At 40.6% G+C, this 16,642-nt stretch overlaps 1 protein-coding gene across 5 annotated transcripts in view; it reads left to right on the top strand.

Annotated features, from left to right (window-relative positions):
* Positions 1-16,642, top strand: part of ERICH2 (glutamate rich 2) — a 53,331-nt gene that overhangs the window by 258 nt on the left and 36,431 nt on the right. For 3 of the 5 annotated variants that reach the window (XM_055572283.1, XM_055572286.1, XM_055572288.1), the window contains one exon: positions 102-194. The exons of 1 other annotated variant lie outside the window; for it this stretch is intronic. In XM_055572283.1, coding sequence (XP_055428258.1) covers positions 144-194 — 51 coding nt within the window. In that variant the 5' untranslated portion in view covers positions 102-143. Of the gene's footprint in view, positions 1-79; positions 195-16,642 lie in introns of those variants that run through there. One more of the 5 variants, XM_055572292.1, reaches the window with a different exon arrangement.

Here is a 16,642-nt window from a genome sequence, read left to right as displayed (position 1 = left end):
AAAGTCGCTCTGCACAAGGACACACAGGGTAGGAGATGCTTTTGTAGGCATTTTTGGTAACTCTGACTTGCCAGCCTAGGCCACCCTCTTCTTCCTTTCAGAAAGAATTTGGAGACACGCAATTAGAATATGGATTGGCGAGCATGAAAACAAACACAGGAAGTTGGTTGATGTCAAGTGATAATCTCATACAGGTACTGATTTATTCATCCCATACATCTTTTTAAAGCGTTAACAATGGGTTCCACACTGGAGACATAAGGGAGATGTGAGGTGAGCAAAATTGACACACATTTTATTCTCACAAAGCTTAAGTCCAGTGGGAGAAGTGGCCATCCCACAGGTAGATAACCACAGGTAATGTAGGCTCTTAAATGTTATGTAGCAATGGCCTGGAAGATGCACAGCACAGGAGCTTGTTAGATTTCCCTGGGCGGGGGTGGGGGAGGTGGGGGTCCTGGGGGGGTGGGGAAGGAATATTTAAGCTAATAACTCAAAGATGAGGAAGAAAAAGTCAAGTAACTAGTCTAGGGTGTTGCAAAGCATGTTATATGGACCATTAGATAGCATATTAAAAAGCAGGGATATTTCTTTGCCAACAAAGGTCCATCTAGTCAAGGCTATGGTTTTTCCTGTGGTCATGTATGGATGTGAGAGTTGGACTGTGAAGAAGGCTGAGCGCTGAAGAATTGATGCTTTTGAACTGTGGTGTTGGAGAAGACTCTTGAGAGTCCCTTGGACTGCAAGGAGATCCAACCAGTCCATTCTGAAGGAGATCAGCCCTGGGATTTCTTTGGAGGCAATGATGCTGAAGCTGAAACTCCAGTACTTTGGCCACCTCATGCAAAGAGCTGACTAATTGGAAAAGACTCTGATGCTGGGAGGGATTGGGGGCAGGAGGAGAAGGGGACGACAGAGGATGAGATAACTGGATGGCATCACTGACTCGATGGACGTGAGTCTGAGTGAACTCCAGGAGTTGGTGATGGACAGGGAGGCCTGGCGTGCTGCGATTCATGGGGTCACAAAGAGTCAGACACGACTGAGTGACTGAACTGAACTGAACTGAGTGATAGAGAAATACATTATTATTATCCTCATTATATATTTATTTTACAGTTTTGCAATTTATGACAGATGATATTGGTTTCCCATTTTGTTGGCAGTTGAAGTTTCCTTGTAAAATAAATGTCTTTATGTTTAACAAAGTATCAGTTTAAAGGAAGGTGGTGATTAAAATGCCAGCTTCCCAGGTGGCACTAGTGGTAAAAGATCTGCCTGCAATGCAGGAGACACAGGAGACACGGGTTCAATCCCTGGGTCTGGAAGAGCTCCTGGAGAAGGAAATGGCAACCCACTCCAGGCCAGTGTTCTTGCCTGGGAAATCCCATGGACAGGAACCTGGCGTGCTACCGTTGGCATTACCTAAAAAAGGCAAATGTCACGTAGGTGATACGTGGATACCTGAAGCTCAGTGTAAAGACTGAAGTAGATGTGTCGAGGGATGGGGTGGGGAGGGGGTCATGGTCAGTGAAGGGAGCATTCTGATGCAAAAGCTCTGAGGAAGAAGAGTGGGGGGTCCACGAAACAAAAAGGTGACCAATATGGCTTGAGTGGAAAGCAGGAGGGCATAGTTTACAGTAAGCTGGAGAGGCCTGCAGGCCCTTGAGAGTCAGGGGCTTTAGTTCAGAACTGAACTCTCCAAAACTCAACATGGGCAGTTGCACTTTTTTTCCTTTAAATGCTGTGTCTATGGCAGGATTAGTACAAAACCCTGGCATTTGACTAGTACATTCATAGTAGAAGAAATTTAGATGCTACAGATAGCAAGAATATTAACCTGCAGTGTCTGAGAACCAATATTTCCTTTGAAAATAAGTTTGTTCAACACGTTTAACTGTCCTAGAAGCAATGGAATATGATTGAAGAATGTGGGAAAAGGGAGTAATAAAACCGAGTTTGTGAGATTTTAAAAAACAATTTTTGTCAATGTAATTCATGCATGAAACAATTGTCTACTGTCCAACATTCTACTGTCCAACCTCTTCCCTGTCCCAGAGGCAACCACTTTAACTCTTTGCTGATTTTATTCTTCTGATAGTTTCCTTCTTATCTCCAAAAAAAATGCTTGTATCTGTGTCTCTTGATTTATCAGATTGGGGCATTATATCAGATATATCATATGGATTTACTCAGATTTCTTCAGCCTTACCTTCCTCCCAATCTCTCAGCTCACCCTGCCCAGGCCGTCCCAGTGGTCATCAACTGAGTCTGAGCTGTTTCCACCCCAGGAGGCCATCAGGCCACATGCACAGATCTGCTTCCCCAGTGGCTCCTACAGGGGCCAGTGACACAGCCTGCATGCGTGGGAGAGTTAACTCTCCAGGCAGCAGATTCCGACCAGGGGAAGAGAGAAAGCAAAGGCAGATTGTAGGTACGATTTCTCTACCCTTCTCCCTCTGATGGATTGTTCCAGGCACAACATTACCAACCAGCCTGCCTGAAGAGCTTCTTTATGACTGAGTGGTCACCAGCTGAGGAACCAGCTATGGTTATTCATGGCACTTTATGAAGCAGTGGCCAATGCAGTAACTTATCATTCATCAATGCAGTAACTTATCATTCATCAGTGCAGTAACTCATCATTCACCAATGCAGTAGCTCATTGTACTTGCTGCCAACCCTTCCCTGTCTTGTCTTCCTTCTAACTCTCAGGCCAGGGGTTGTACCTCCTAATAAAAGATTAGCCCTTAAGCTTTGCCTCAGGCTCTGTGTTCTAGGGAAATCAGGCCAAGACAGATATTGCCGATATTTTCTACTGACTCATCAGCGATGACTTAACATCATCACTCACATCTCCCATGTTCCTATAAAGAATTCATTGTTCTTAGTTCTTTTAGTTCTGCTTCTGACTCTCAATTTGGTGCTCATGACTTTACTTCTTTTTCCAACCACCAGATAGAGTACCTCTTATCTCTGATATTTTGCAGGATGAAGATACTGGCATCCCTTCCCTTCTTTGTACTCCTCCTTTCATCTCCAAACTGCTGCATCACACTCTCACATCCTTAAGGTTGATAGCACTTGCATTCTCTTCTGTAATCATGATTGTCTTCTGTTATCTTCCTAAGTGCTGCTTCTATATTTGAAAATCCATGCATGTATATATTGTGTATAGTATTGGTATATACAGTGCGTATACTATGATGACGATCCATTGAACAATAAGTTTCTTGAAAGTTTGCTGTGTCCCAGGTCCTGTTCTCTAGGCTCTGAGGATAACACAGTGAACATAACAGAAATCCTTGCCTTCATGGAGCTTTCGTTTCAGTGGGGAGACAAACAATAAACAAGATAAATATGTAGAAAGTATGGTATGGCGGATAATGAAAAGTACTTTAAGGGAAATAAAGCAAGGAAGGAGAGTAGGAGGAGCCTGGGAGGCGGAAATTTTAGGTGCTCTGAGCAGGGAGGGCCTCGGGGCCCTTCTCAGTGAGAAGGCAGCCTCCAGAGAGCAAGGGAACCAAACAAATGACCATCTTGGCAAAAAGAACAACATTCTAGGCAAAGGGGACAGAATGTCCTGTAGCCCTACGACATGGACGTTCTTATTGTGTTTGCACAAGAGCAAGGAAGCTCGTGTGGCTGGAGCAGACTGACCAAGAGGGAGAATTAGAGAGGAATAATGAAAGAAGAGACGGGGAGTAGGTCATGTGGGGCTGTGTGAGTCACAGCAAGGACTTTGGCTTTTATCATAGGAGAGATGGGAAACCTTGAGAGAGTTTTGAGCAATGGAGCGACAGGATCTCATGTACATTTTAACAGAATCACTCTGGATATTGTGTTGGAAAGAGACTGAAAGAGGCAAGGGAGGAAGTAGAGAAACTAGTCAGGAGATGATTGAAATCATCTAAGCAAGAGATAACAGTGGTAGGATGGAAGCAGTGAAGGATAGGAGAAGTGGTCAGACTTGGTATATTTTGAAGGTAAAACCAAGGCAATTGTTGAATAGTTGGATGTGAGAGGGGTAAAAAGGGAGCCAAGGAAAGGAGCTGTCATATAAGGAGAAGGGAAGACTATGAAAAGAACAGGTTTGAGGGAAAAGGTCAGGGACCCAACGTAGGCAGTTTGAGTTGCTGTTTTAGTTCTCTGTCACTGCATAACAAATCACCCCAAAACTCAGTGTCTTAAAACAACAAGAATAATTATCATGTCTAATTATTTCTGCCGGCCAGTGATTAGATGGTGTTCAACCAAGCAGTTCTAGTTTAAGGTCTCTCATTGAAATGGTCCCAGTTTTAGAACTGAAAGTCTTGTGTCCTAGAAAGCCCCTCCCAAGGATGCAAAAAGTTCTAGATTTGAGTGATGAGTGCAGAATCGTGGGGTGGGGCTACTGCAACCTCAGAATCAGTGTGTGTCATGTCAAAGACTTTCAAATAAATGGTTGACAGTCTGAGTGAATAAAAACAATGGAAAAAGAAACCTTGTGTTTATTTTACTATTTTACTATTTTAAATTTGAAGTTACTTATTTTGCCTTCAGTTCAGTTCAGTTCAGTCACTCAGTCGTGTCCGACTCCTTGCGACCCCATGAATCGCAGGATGCCAGGCCTCCCTGTCCATCACCAACTCCGGGAGTTCACTCAAACTCACGTCCATCGAGTCAGTAATGCCATCCAGCCATCTCATCCTCTGTCATCCCCTTCTCCTCCTGCCCCCAATCCCTCCCAGCATCAGGGTCTTTTCCAATGAGTCAACTCTTCGCATGAGGTGGCCAAAGTACTGGAGTTTCAGCTTTAGCATCATTCCTTCCAAAGAAATCCCAGGGCTAATCTCCTCCTACTTTGCCTTAGGAAGTTTTATTTTCATTTTCTTCTCTTGACCCAGATGAAAGAAGATTAATATATTTAAGTTTTAAAATTACCAAACCTATGATCACAGTGAGGTAAGGTTAAATTGGGAGAATTTTAGGCCTAAGAAAGAATTGCATAAATCTTCTTTACTTAGTTAACTAACACAAATGTTCAATAGCTGTCTTTGTTGTCTGAGCCATAAAGAGGATCCCAGGGAATTATGTCTGAAAGGGGAGAGAATAATGATGAGTAAATAATCCTACCAGTTAGGAATGCATTTGGCTAAAAGTTACAGAAAATCTGTGGCCAAAATATAGGGACTGAAAACCAGGCTGTTAATAGAGTCAAATGGATACAATATGAACTAACCGCCCTTAGTTGCTGTCACTGATCTTCCCCCTCACCGCTGATGTTGGCAACCACAATTTGTGGTTCACAATAATGGATCACGCATTGCTGCCTCATTTCGAGCGATGTACGTTAAGTGTGAAATATAAGTGTGTGTGATCATGGCACTGAGGCATTGGCAGTCTGTGTTTGACTTAGCCTGTCTGTCTAGTCGAGGCTATGGTTTTTCCAGTGGTCATGTATGGATGGGAGAGTTGGACAGTGAAGAAAGCTGAGCGCCGAAGAATTGATACTTTTGAACTGTGGTGTTGGAGAAGACTTAAGAGTCCCTTGGACTGCAAGGAGATCCAACCAGTCCATTCTGAAGGAGATCAGCCCTGGGATTTCTTTGGAAGGACTGATGCTGAAGCTGAAACTCCAGTACTTTGGCCACCTCATGCGAAGAGTTGACTCATTGGAAAAGACCCTGATGCTGGGAGGGATTGGGGGCAGGAGGAGAAGGGGACGACAGAGGATGAGATGGCTGGATGGCATTACTGACTTGATGGACATGAGTCTGAGTGAACTCAGGGAGTTGGTGATGGACAGGGAGGCCTGGCGTCCTGCGATTCATGGGGTCGCAAGGAGTCGGACACGACTGAGCGACTGAACTGAACTGAACTGATGAATTAACTGTTGTACTTTGAATTAAGATTTACAGAGGCCACCTTGAATAATCAGGCTACATCACCATCCCCAAATTTGGTTCAGTAAATGTTGATATTGATGCACACAGCAAGAGGCTGTGAAAAGATTATTCATATCACTGAGGTCTCTGGGGAGGGCAGGGCAGGGCAGGCCTTTCAAGCAGGTCTAGAATGCTTTGAGAGAGCTGGTACAGAAGACGTAATACTGGCTTGGGGTTTTTATTGTGGTGAGGGGAGGGGGTGGGTTTTTATTGTGGTGAGGGGATAGGGGTGGGGTTTTTATTGTGGTGAGGGGAGGGGTGGGGTTTTTATTGTGGTGAGGGGATAGGGGTGGGGTTTTTATTGTGGTGAGGGGATAGGGGTGGGGTTTTTATTGTGGTGAGGGGAGGGGTGGGGTTTTTATTGTGGTGAGAGGATAGGGGTGGGGTGAGGGTTCTCTGTATGGGAAGGGGCTTGTGTGTCTCCAATCTCCTGCCAGCACCAAAGGAGAGAGCACTCGGGCTTTGCTAGCTGCTTGTAGGGCAGAGGGGTAGAGGGAGGATGAGATCTAAAGCTGCTGGTAGTCAAACATCAAAACGGAGTCAATCTCTTATACCAGAGATGGTGCTAATTTAAGTTGTTTTTATTGGGGGATAATTGCTTTACTATGTTGTGATCTCTGTCGTACATCAACACGAATCAGTCATAGTTATATATACATGTCCCCTCCCTCTTGAAACTCTTCCCCCCACCCATCCATCCGCCCCTCTAGTTTGTCAGAGAGCACCTTGGGCGCCCTGTGTCACACAGCCACTTGCTGCTAGGTATCTATTTTATACATGAGAGTGTATACATGTCAGTGCTACTTTCTCAATTTGTCCCACCCTCTCCTTACCCCGTAATTTTTAATGTTGTGAATATTGTGACAATGTTTTTGAAAGTTCAGATCCTGAAGATGGGAACAACTGCAATATCACTGGCATTGACCCGGATATCACTGAAACAAGGGGCTAAGTGGCTGGGTTCTTTTAATGATAGAAGGAAAGACACATACGACTAGACTAGGGAGGGAAACAGCCAAAGCAGAGCATGCTGTACAATATGCAGAAAGGAGTCTGGGATTGGACAGGGCAGAGGAGGAGATGGGAAAGATATACGGAGACTGAAGCCCACAAGTCTGGGATTAGACAGAGAAATCCCTCTGAATTAATCAAACAGTTCTGTTGTCTCCCAAAGACACCAATGTTCAGTGGAAAACAGTGAGTACAGAATTAGTTTGGGCATACCACATGGCCATCACGCATTATTATATCATTCCCTTTATGGCTCTGTGGAACTGAGTAGAGTACCATTTACTGATTCATAGGTTGGAACTAAAATGTCCTGTGGGGAAATTTGAGAACAAGTATGCTAGCCTCTCTTATGTTGCTAGGGCTGCAATAACAATGTCCCACAAACCAGGTGGTTTAAAACAAACAAGCACAAAATCATTCTTCATGGTTCTGGAGACTAAAAGTCTGAAACCGAGGTGTCAGCAGGACCATGCTGCCTCTGAGGTTCTAGGGACGAATCTGTTTTATGCCTCACTCAGTTTCTGGTGGCTCTCGTGACCCTTGACATTCCTTGGCTTGTAGCTTCATCATTCCAGTTTCTGCCTGCATCTCCCCATGGCCATCTTCCCTCTCTCTGTCTCTGTGTATCTATGTGCAAATTTCCTTCTTATAAGAACTCCAGTCACAGAGACTTTCCTAGTGGTCCAATGGTTAAAATGCTGAACTTCCTGTGCAGGGGGACCAGGTTCGATCTTAGATTCTACATGCTGTGGAGTGCAGCCAAAAGAAATAAAATAATTTTTAAAATAAATAAATAATCTCTTGTAGACAGTATTAAAAAGTCAAAAAAAATTTTAAAAAGAACACTAGCCATATTGGATTGACCACCACCCCCAGTATGACCTCTTTTTAACTTGACCCTATTTTCAAATAAGGTCTCAGTCACAGGTCCAAGTGGACATGACTTTTAAGGAGACATTAATCAGCCCAATCAGCCGCTTACCATGTTGAGTCCATTCTGTCAAATCTTACCTGTGATCATGCTTTCTACACTATACAGAAAGGAGTCAAATAATAGCAATAAAAAAAAAAGAGTTTATCCACTCTTAGGTATTTGCATTTGAAAATGGAGTTTCAAATCATTTTCTTGATTTCTATGATTTTAATAAAACTGTAGAAAACACAAAACAAACGATTGTTGCTATCTTGTCCACATAAACACTAGAGTTTGCTCACCTGTCTGTAGGTTCAGCAGAGAGTGCAAATGTAAATCTTGGCAAATCCTATTCAGCCTATAAATATATATAATGTGGACTTGATAATAGCTGAGCTGCAAGTCAGAATGAATTTACATTTGACTATATCCAGTTTTACCACTACATAAAAGAAAAAATAGATGTCTTAAAGGCCACAGGAAGTTCAGAGAAATGTTACTGGAAAAGAAAACAGGGAGATTAAAAATAACCTACTACATCATTAGACATTGTAGACATCATAGACAACATTGTTACTGTTCATTAAAAACAGATAATATCTGTTTAATTAGTACTTTGTATTTATGTTCTCCTTTTAAAATATATTTATAGATCTTAATATACAATAACATAGCCTATACAATTTAAATATCCAATATAGAGTTTTTTAAAAAGATAAAGTGCTATGTCAAAGGAAAAGAACTATTAAAATATTGTTACATTTTTCAACATATTATTTAATTAGCCTGCTATTAATCACTTCTAATTGCCATTGGTAACTAGTCTTATTATTGTTTATTTAAATAATAGCATCTATATTTATATATTGATCTCTAACATTCTGCCTTTGAGAATAATTTAATAAAAATTTCAAATAAAAATTAGAAATCACCCCACTTCCTTAGACTTCATAATTACATTTTTCCTATTTGTTTAATGAAATTGAAATGCATACCCAGTTAGAGAAAAAATTTGAATCCAGCAACCATTATTTTAATAGGAGGTAGACAATATTGCAGCCTACTCCAGTGTTCTTGCCTGGAGAATCCCAGGGATGGGGGAGCCTGGTGGGCTGCCGTCTATGGGGTCACACAGAGTCGGACACGACTGAAGCAACTTAGCAGCAGCAGCAGCAGCAGACAATATTTAACATTTTAGAAGATGAGGATTAACTGTAACTGAAATCAATATTTCATGATATGATTTAATAAAATAGATACTAACTACATTATTTAATAATGTTCACCCAATCTGAAGGAAATCACATAAAAGTTTCATCTGTAGCCTTTATCTAATGCATGTATTAAAAATTAGTAGTCCCAGAAATCATTCCAGTTACACTGTAAAGAATCAGCGTTATTAACTTACACTGATTTCCTGTTCAGATTCTTTTCTTTCTAGCTAATGGCATGGCCCTGAGGATGAATACTGAGAATAGCTAAAAAGATTTTCCAATATTAAATACATTTGAAAAGCCATTTTTAGCATCCAGTATTTTTCACCAATCCTCTTTGTTCTCCTGGAGTCCCCCCAAGAATGCTTTGTGACCTTGACAATAGTCCAGGGGTGGAGGAGACTAGGTCAAAACCTGTCATCACTTACACCACCCCACTCTATGATGTATCACAACTGAAACCATTTCAGTGTGGCTGAACACCCCATTTCTAATGTTGGTTTCACTTTAACTGAGTATACTTAGAACAGAGGAAGACAGACAGTCCATGTTCAGGAGGACTTGATCCATCACAAAAAGTAACTGCCCTTTTGACTTGGTCCAGGAGGCATGTACAGCATGGCAGTCACTTCTGAGATTTAAGATGGGTGAGGGGTATGCCTTTTTTTTGTAAAGTGAGAGGAGAAGCAGAAACATTTTAGGAAAGAGTCCAGACAGATGTTAAGGATCCAGGAGCCAATTCCCTTAACTGTTTTCCTCTTGAAAGCAACCACAGTTTGAAGACCACTGGTGCAGGAGAGGAGAACAGATGGACATGTGGCATGTGGCGTGATGGTAAGGGCAACACTCAGGACCCCCTTGAGGTTAACCATAATGAATTTAAAATGAAACTAGTCATGTGTTTTCCATTAGCCACAGTCTGCTGGGCTGATACCGGCAGGAAGAAGGTAGAGAACTGGATTTAACCAGGGTTATGGATTTAACCAAGCAAGTAGTTTTGAGAATTCAAAGATGTGATACAGGCAGATAATGAACAACAGAATAAAAAGAAAGAAACTAGACTGTTCAAGAAAGGAAATGTAATCACAATGCACTACTAGACTGTGTAGCAATACATTTTTATGTAGATTTTAGCTCCTGCCTTGTCATTCTGTCTAAGACCAGATTCAAGTAAAGGGTAGTCGTAGCTTGGTCTAAAGTGTGGTCTAAAGTGGTAGAAGTAGACCTGGAGAAAAGTACATGGTGTGAAGAGATATTCAAAATGACGTGACTTAACTTGGTTATGGAATAGAAATGGGGAATGAAAAAGAAATATTTGTCCAGGCCTCTTGCTAATGTTTTGTTTTGTTTAAATGGGTGAAATTTTTATTTATGTATTTATTTTTGGCTGTACTAGATCTTCGTTGCTGCACATGGGCTACTCTCTAATTGCACTGAGAAGTTTTCTCTTGTTGCAGAGCACGGGCTCTGGGCACATGGGCTTCAGAAGCTATGGCAAGCAAGCCCAAGAGTTGCAGCATGTGGGCTCTAGAGCATGGGCTCAGTAGTTGTGGCACACAGGCTTAGTTGCTCCTTGGCATGTGGTATTTTCCCAGACCTGGGATCAAACTTATGTCCCTTGCACTGACAAGCAGATTCTTAACCACTGGACTACCAAGGAAGTCCCCTTGTTAATGGCTATACTCACTAAGATAGGAAGCACTGAAGTAAGAAAACATTTCTGGAGGAAAATTATTACTATATTTTTAGTGCTACTGAGCTTGAAGTATCATTGATATATCAAGTGAAGAGATCAAGGAGGCATATGCTATACCAGTTTAGAGGTAAGGTCTGAGAAGGACATACATATTAGGGTGTTGATGGTGTTATCCATGGGCAATGAGCCAAATGAATGGATGAGCTCTGTTAGGAAATGAATACAGAGATTGTAATACAGAGTAAGAAGGGGATTTGGAGTATATTATTATTAAAAAAAAAAAAAGGGTGCGTATTCCTCTCATCCTGGTTTGCATGACTTTATGTGATGTTGCCTCCCATTAAGAGGTGGAATTTATTTCTCCAGATCTCTTAAGCCTGAACCAGCCTTGTGACTTCCTTGAACCAACAGGAAACAAGAAATGTAATGTTGGGAGAATCAGAATCTAGATATCAAGAGGCCTTGCAGCTTCCACTCTTGCCCTTGAGGCTGCCATATTAGGAAGTCTAGATTAAGCCTTCTTGAGGATAAGTGACGAGAAGGAGGCTCAGCCAACAGCCATCGCTAACCAACACACATATGCGTAAGTTCATATTAGATCAGCCAGGCCTGAGTTTGCTCTCACGTGACTATCACTGCGTGAGTGACCACAGCCAAGAACAGCGGAACCCCTCAGCCAAGCCAGACTCAATTTGCTCACCTATAGAATCACGAACAAATAAAATATTTGTTAGGTTTACATCACTAAATTTTGAAGTTATGCAGCAATAGACCACTCACTGATGCAAGAGCCCAGAAATGAATCTGGAGTAACTCTAATAAAAAAAAAAAAAAATTCAGGTAGAGAAATAAAAGTGGGCAAAAAGAAAACCAAAAAGAAAAAAAAAAAGTGTGTTCATGGATTGGAAGAATCGATATAGTGAAAATGAGTATACTACCCAAAGCAATTTATAGATTCAATGCAATCCCTATCAAGCTACCAACAGTATTCTTCACAGAGCTAGAACAAATAATTTCACAATTTGTATGGAAATACAAAAAACCTCGAATAGCCAAAGCAATCTTGAGAAAGAAGAATGGAACTGGAGGAATCAACCTACCTGACTTCAGGCTCTACTACAAAACCACAGTCATCAAGACAGTTTGGTACTGGCACAAAGACAGAAATATAGATCAATGGAACAAAATAGAAAGCCCAGAGATAAATCCACGCACATATGGACACCTTATCTTTGACAAAGGAGGCAAGAATATACAATGGATTAAAGACAATCTCTTTAACAAGTGGTGCTGGGAAAACTGGTCAACCACGTGTAAAACAATGAAACTAGAACACTTTCTAACACCATACACAAAAATAAACTCAAAATGGATTAAAGATCTAAACATAAGACCAGAAACTATAAAACTCCTAGAGGAGAACATAGGCAAAACACTCTCCGACATACATCACAGCAGGATCCTCTATGACCCACCTCCCAGAATATTGGAAATAAAAGCAAAAATAAACAAATGGGACCTAATTAAACTTAAAAGCTTCTGCACAACAAAGGAAACTATAAACAAGGTGAAAAGACAGCCTTCAGAATGGGAGAAAATAATAGCAAATGAAGCAACTGACAAACAACTAATCTCAAAAATATACAAGCAACTCCTACAGCTCAATTCCAGAAAAATAAATGACCCAATCAAAAAATGGGCCAAAGAACTAAATAGACATTTCTCCAAAGAAGACATACAGATGGCTAACAAACACATGAAAAGATGCTCAACATCATTCATTATCAGAGAAATGCAAATCAAAACCACTATGAGGTACCATTTCACACCAGTCAGAATGGCTGCGATCCAAAAGTCTACAAGCAATAAATGCTGGAGAGGGTGTGGAGAAAAGGGAACCCTCTTACACTGTTGGTGGGAATGCAAATAAGTACAGCCACTATGGAGAACAGTGTGGAGATTCCTTAAAAAACTGGAAATAGAACTGCCTTATGATCCAGCAATCCCACTGCTGGGCATACATACTGAGGAAACCAGAATTGAAACAGACACGTGTACCCCACTGTTCATCACAGCACTGTTTATAATAGCCAGGACATGGAAGCAACCTAGATGTCCATCAGCAGATGAATGGATAAGAAAGCTGTGGTACATACACACAATGGAGTATTACTCAGCCATTAAAAAGAATATATTTGAATCAGTTCTGATGAGGTGGATGAAACTGGAGCCTATTATACAGAGTGAAGTAAGCCAGAAAGAAAAACACCAATACAGTATACTAACGCATATATATGGAATTTAGAAAGATGATAACAATAACCCTGTATACGAGACAGCAAAAGAGACACTGATGTATAGAACAGTGTTTTGGACTCCGTGGGAGAAGGAGAAGGTGGGATGATTTGGGAGAATGACATTGAAATACGTATAATATCATATATGGAACGAGTCGCCAGTCCAGGTTCGATGCACGATACTGGATGCTTGGGGCTGGTGCACTGGGATGACCCAGAGGGATGGTATGGGGAGGGAGGAGGGAGGAGGGTTCAGGATGGGGAACACATGTATACCTGTGGCGGATTCATTTTGATATTTGGCAAAACCAATACAATATTGTAAAGTTTAAAAATAAAATAAAAAAAGAAACTACAACAAAAGAAAAATAAACCTTTAAATGCAAGCAATAAAAAAAAATAAATAAAATAAATTTCAGGTAGAGAAATAAAAGTGGTCAAAAAGAAAACCAAACAGAAAGAAAAAAGTGGTACCTGGAGAGATAGGATGAAAATCAGGAAGGTATAGGGTCACAGCAACAAGGAGTAGACCCACAGAAACCAAGAGGTATCTGGTGAATGAGGGAATATCAATAGTGTCAAATATGGCTGAAAGGTCAAATAAGATGAAATGAAAAATTCCTGTTGGATTTAATGACATGAAGGTCGTGGTCACTCAGTGACATTTAGGACAGAGGAAAAATCGATAAGTTCAGGTATAGACAGACTTTGAGATGCCTGTAGGGTATTTAGATGCATCTGTCGCGCATAGTTAGATTATACGAGCCTCAAGCCCAGTGGAAAGTTTAGGGCTAGTCAGCATGTAGGTGGTAGGACCATTAGTGTGGATGAGGTTCCCCAGGGAGAGGATGTGGAGTGGGATGGGGGCAGGATCTTGGTGCATATCAAGGGTTTTAGAGGATCCACACTGGTAAAAATACAAAGAAGTCCATGGATTAGGAGAACTAGGAGAAAGAAGTGTATGAGAGCGAAAGTACTAGTGTTTCAAAAAAGGGATGAGAAGTGACTGTGTCAAGTGCAGCCTCTGCTCTAGTAAGGCAGGAACCAGAAGGTCCCCCCCTTGAATGTGGCACCATTTGCTAGAGCAGTTTGAGCAACACTAGGCAATGGCTGAAAATTAGAAGGTGGATGCCAGTGGGTAAAGAGAATCACACAGAGGAGAGGGAAAGAGGGCACTTTTGAGGACCAAGTATTTTGCTTTTTATTCATTTTAGTTTGTTTTAAGGCTATTTGGCTTAAGCTTGCTTATTAAACGAGAGAAAAGTAGTTTGAAAAGAAAGGGTTACACCATAATGGTATATTTTTTCCAACATTTGCTTTTCCAACTTTCATGACAAGTTCTTCTTTTATTTAGTTTTTACCGTATCACCCTTTCTCTTGATATATAGTTGGTTAAAATTCACAGATTTGATAGCTTTTTCCATTAGAATTTTAGGCTAGCTGACTCTTAATTAAGCTGGGGAGGGACAAGGCATTTTTTTCTAACTTGGAGCTATTTTCCAAATCACAAAGGAATTATCTAATATTCTAAGAATTCTCAAATGATGCTAAGAAAAGAAGTGAAATTTCCTGGTTAAAAAAATTTGAAAAAGACTATACATTTGAAATTTCCCTCTGAGAGACTGACAGAGTATATTAGACTGCTAAAATCTCCATCCGAGACTTCCTACCTTATGCAAAAAAAAAAAAAAAAGGGCAAAAAACCAAAAAAACCCACCATCCCATTAAACTAATTACCCAGAGAATGCTTTTTTCTCTGGATGTTATTAACACATCAAAAGAATTTCACCTAACACCAGTATATGAAACCCTGCCACAGCAAATTGGTTCTAAGTTCTGTAGATTCCCATAAGGTTTTACAATAGAGGGTCTTCCTCTTACCTCTAGATTTAGGGACTCATCTTACCCCAGGGACTTGGAGCCCACTGTAGACTACCTACAGTGAAGAATAATGATGTCACCACCAATTACCTTGGGGACCCTTCTGTAACACCAGGGTAGGGGGTGGAATTAACAAAAGATTTGATTCAGGATAAAGATAGTTGAGGAGAGGTCAGCAAGAGACAATGTCTTTAAGGCTAATGAAGTTTCCTGTTCTGTGAAAGGATTGGTCATTTATTACAAACCTTCCTAGAAGGATGTGAGTTGAAAACAGGATCAAAGTGCCTCCTTATATGTCTGGAGGAAACAAACACCTTAAATTAATACAAACAATTGGAGATGGTAACGCATTTGGAAATTCTGATGGACTAAAGAAGAGTCAGGAGAGACTTCCCTGGGTGTCCAGTGGTTAGGACTCCATGCTTTCACTTCAAGGGGCAGGAACTAAGATCCTACATGTCTTGCAGCTCAGCCAAAATTAAAAAAGGAAGAAGAAGAAGAATCGGGATATAATGCCCATGGTAATGGGCTGATCCACATTAGGGGTTGAAAGAGGGAAATCTGTGGAGCACAGATGTGTCAGTGTGGCCGCGTGCTGTCTCCAGAGTGACTCAGAGAAGAGCAGAGAGCAGTGGGATTCAGGTTGGATCCACTCTGATGGAGTCTAGCCTGAACTGATGGCCAGTCTTCCCCTTCCCATCTTATTAAAGTAATTAAGTACAACCAGCCTTTAAAAAAGAAAAGATTGTTATTTCACATATATACTCATATTTAAATTCATCCACACGTGAAGAATTGGAAGATAATCACCATTTACATGAGACCTAAAATAACAGTGTTTTGGCTCCAGGCTCCCTCTACTGTCTCTGCAATAATAAACATTTTATGGCACTCTCCTGACTGGATTCCAACATTTATGAAAATCAAAGCAAACACAATCTTGTATAATAATAAAGGCTATCCTTAATATGATAATCAGAAAGTTCACTATTTGGAGAAAGTTGACTATAATAAACTAGTTAATGAAATATTTATACAAACAGAACTATATGAAGTTGGTTGACCATTTTTAATCCACAAGTGGCAATTTCATACGTTTCAACCTTATGTACGAACATGTAATCATCAAAGAATAGTAGGGTGTGTGTGTGTTTGGGGGAGTGATTATTACCTTTAATAATCTCTCATGAAATTCCCTAAATATATTGGTTAACTTACATGATATTTCTTGGCCAAAATTAACTATAAAATATGTTAAATCTAGTGTCTTATAGGAATGTTTATGTTATAACTTGGGGTTAGGAAAAAGAAATCTGCCTTCAGGTTAAAAAGTGTAAAGATACAAAATGTTTCACACCGGAAGGCAAAAGAAAGAAATGCGGAAAAGCCTTATGTTTACAAGAGGAAAGCTGGAAATAAAATAGTTAACATTTTAACTCTGAGGGGAGGAAGTAGGGCAATTTGCATATACTTCAAACAATCTCACACTGTTGAGAAAACCTGCAAATCCTGCAAAGAATTAGAGGGAAAAGCCAAAGTCAATACACTTCAAATACCCTTGATGTTTCACAGACACTAACAAGAAAGCATCTTCTGGGTAAGTTCACACATTGCATAAAATAAATATTAATTCTGTTGTTGGTAATTTTCCAAAAAGTTAATATTTTACAGTTCAGAATTTTATTCCTTAAGTTTGCCTTTGA

The sequence above is a fragment of the Bubalus kerabau genome, chromosome 3 (genome assembly GCF_029407905.1).
Source record: "Bubalus kerabau isolate K-KA32 ecotype Philippines breed swamp buffalo chromosome 3, PCC_UOA_SB_1v2, whole genome shotgun sequence".
In the NCBI taxonomy this organism is placed as follows: domain Eukaryota; kingdom Metazoa; phylum Chordata; class Mammalia; order Artiodactyla; family Bovidae; genus Bubalus; species Bubalus kerabau.
This window is presented reverse-complemented; position numbering and strand designations above follow the sequence as displayed.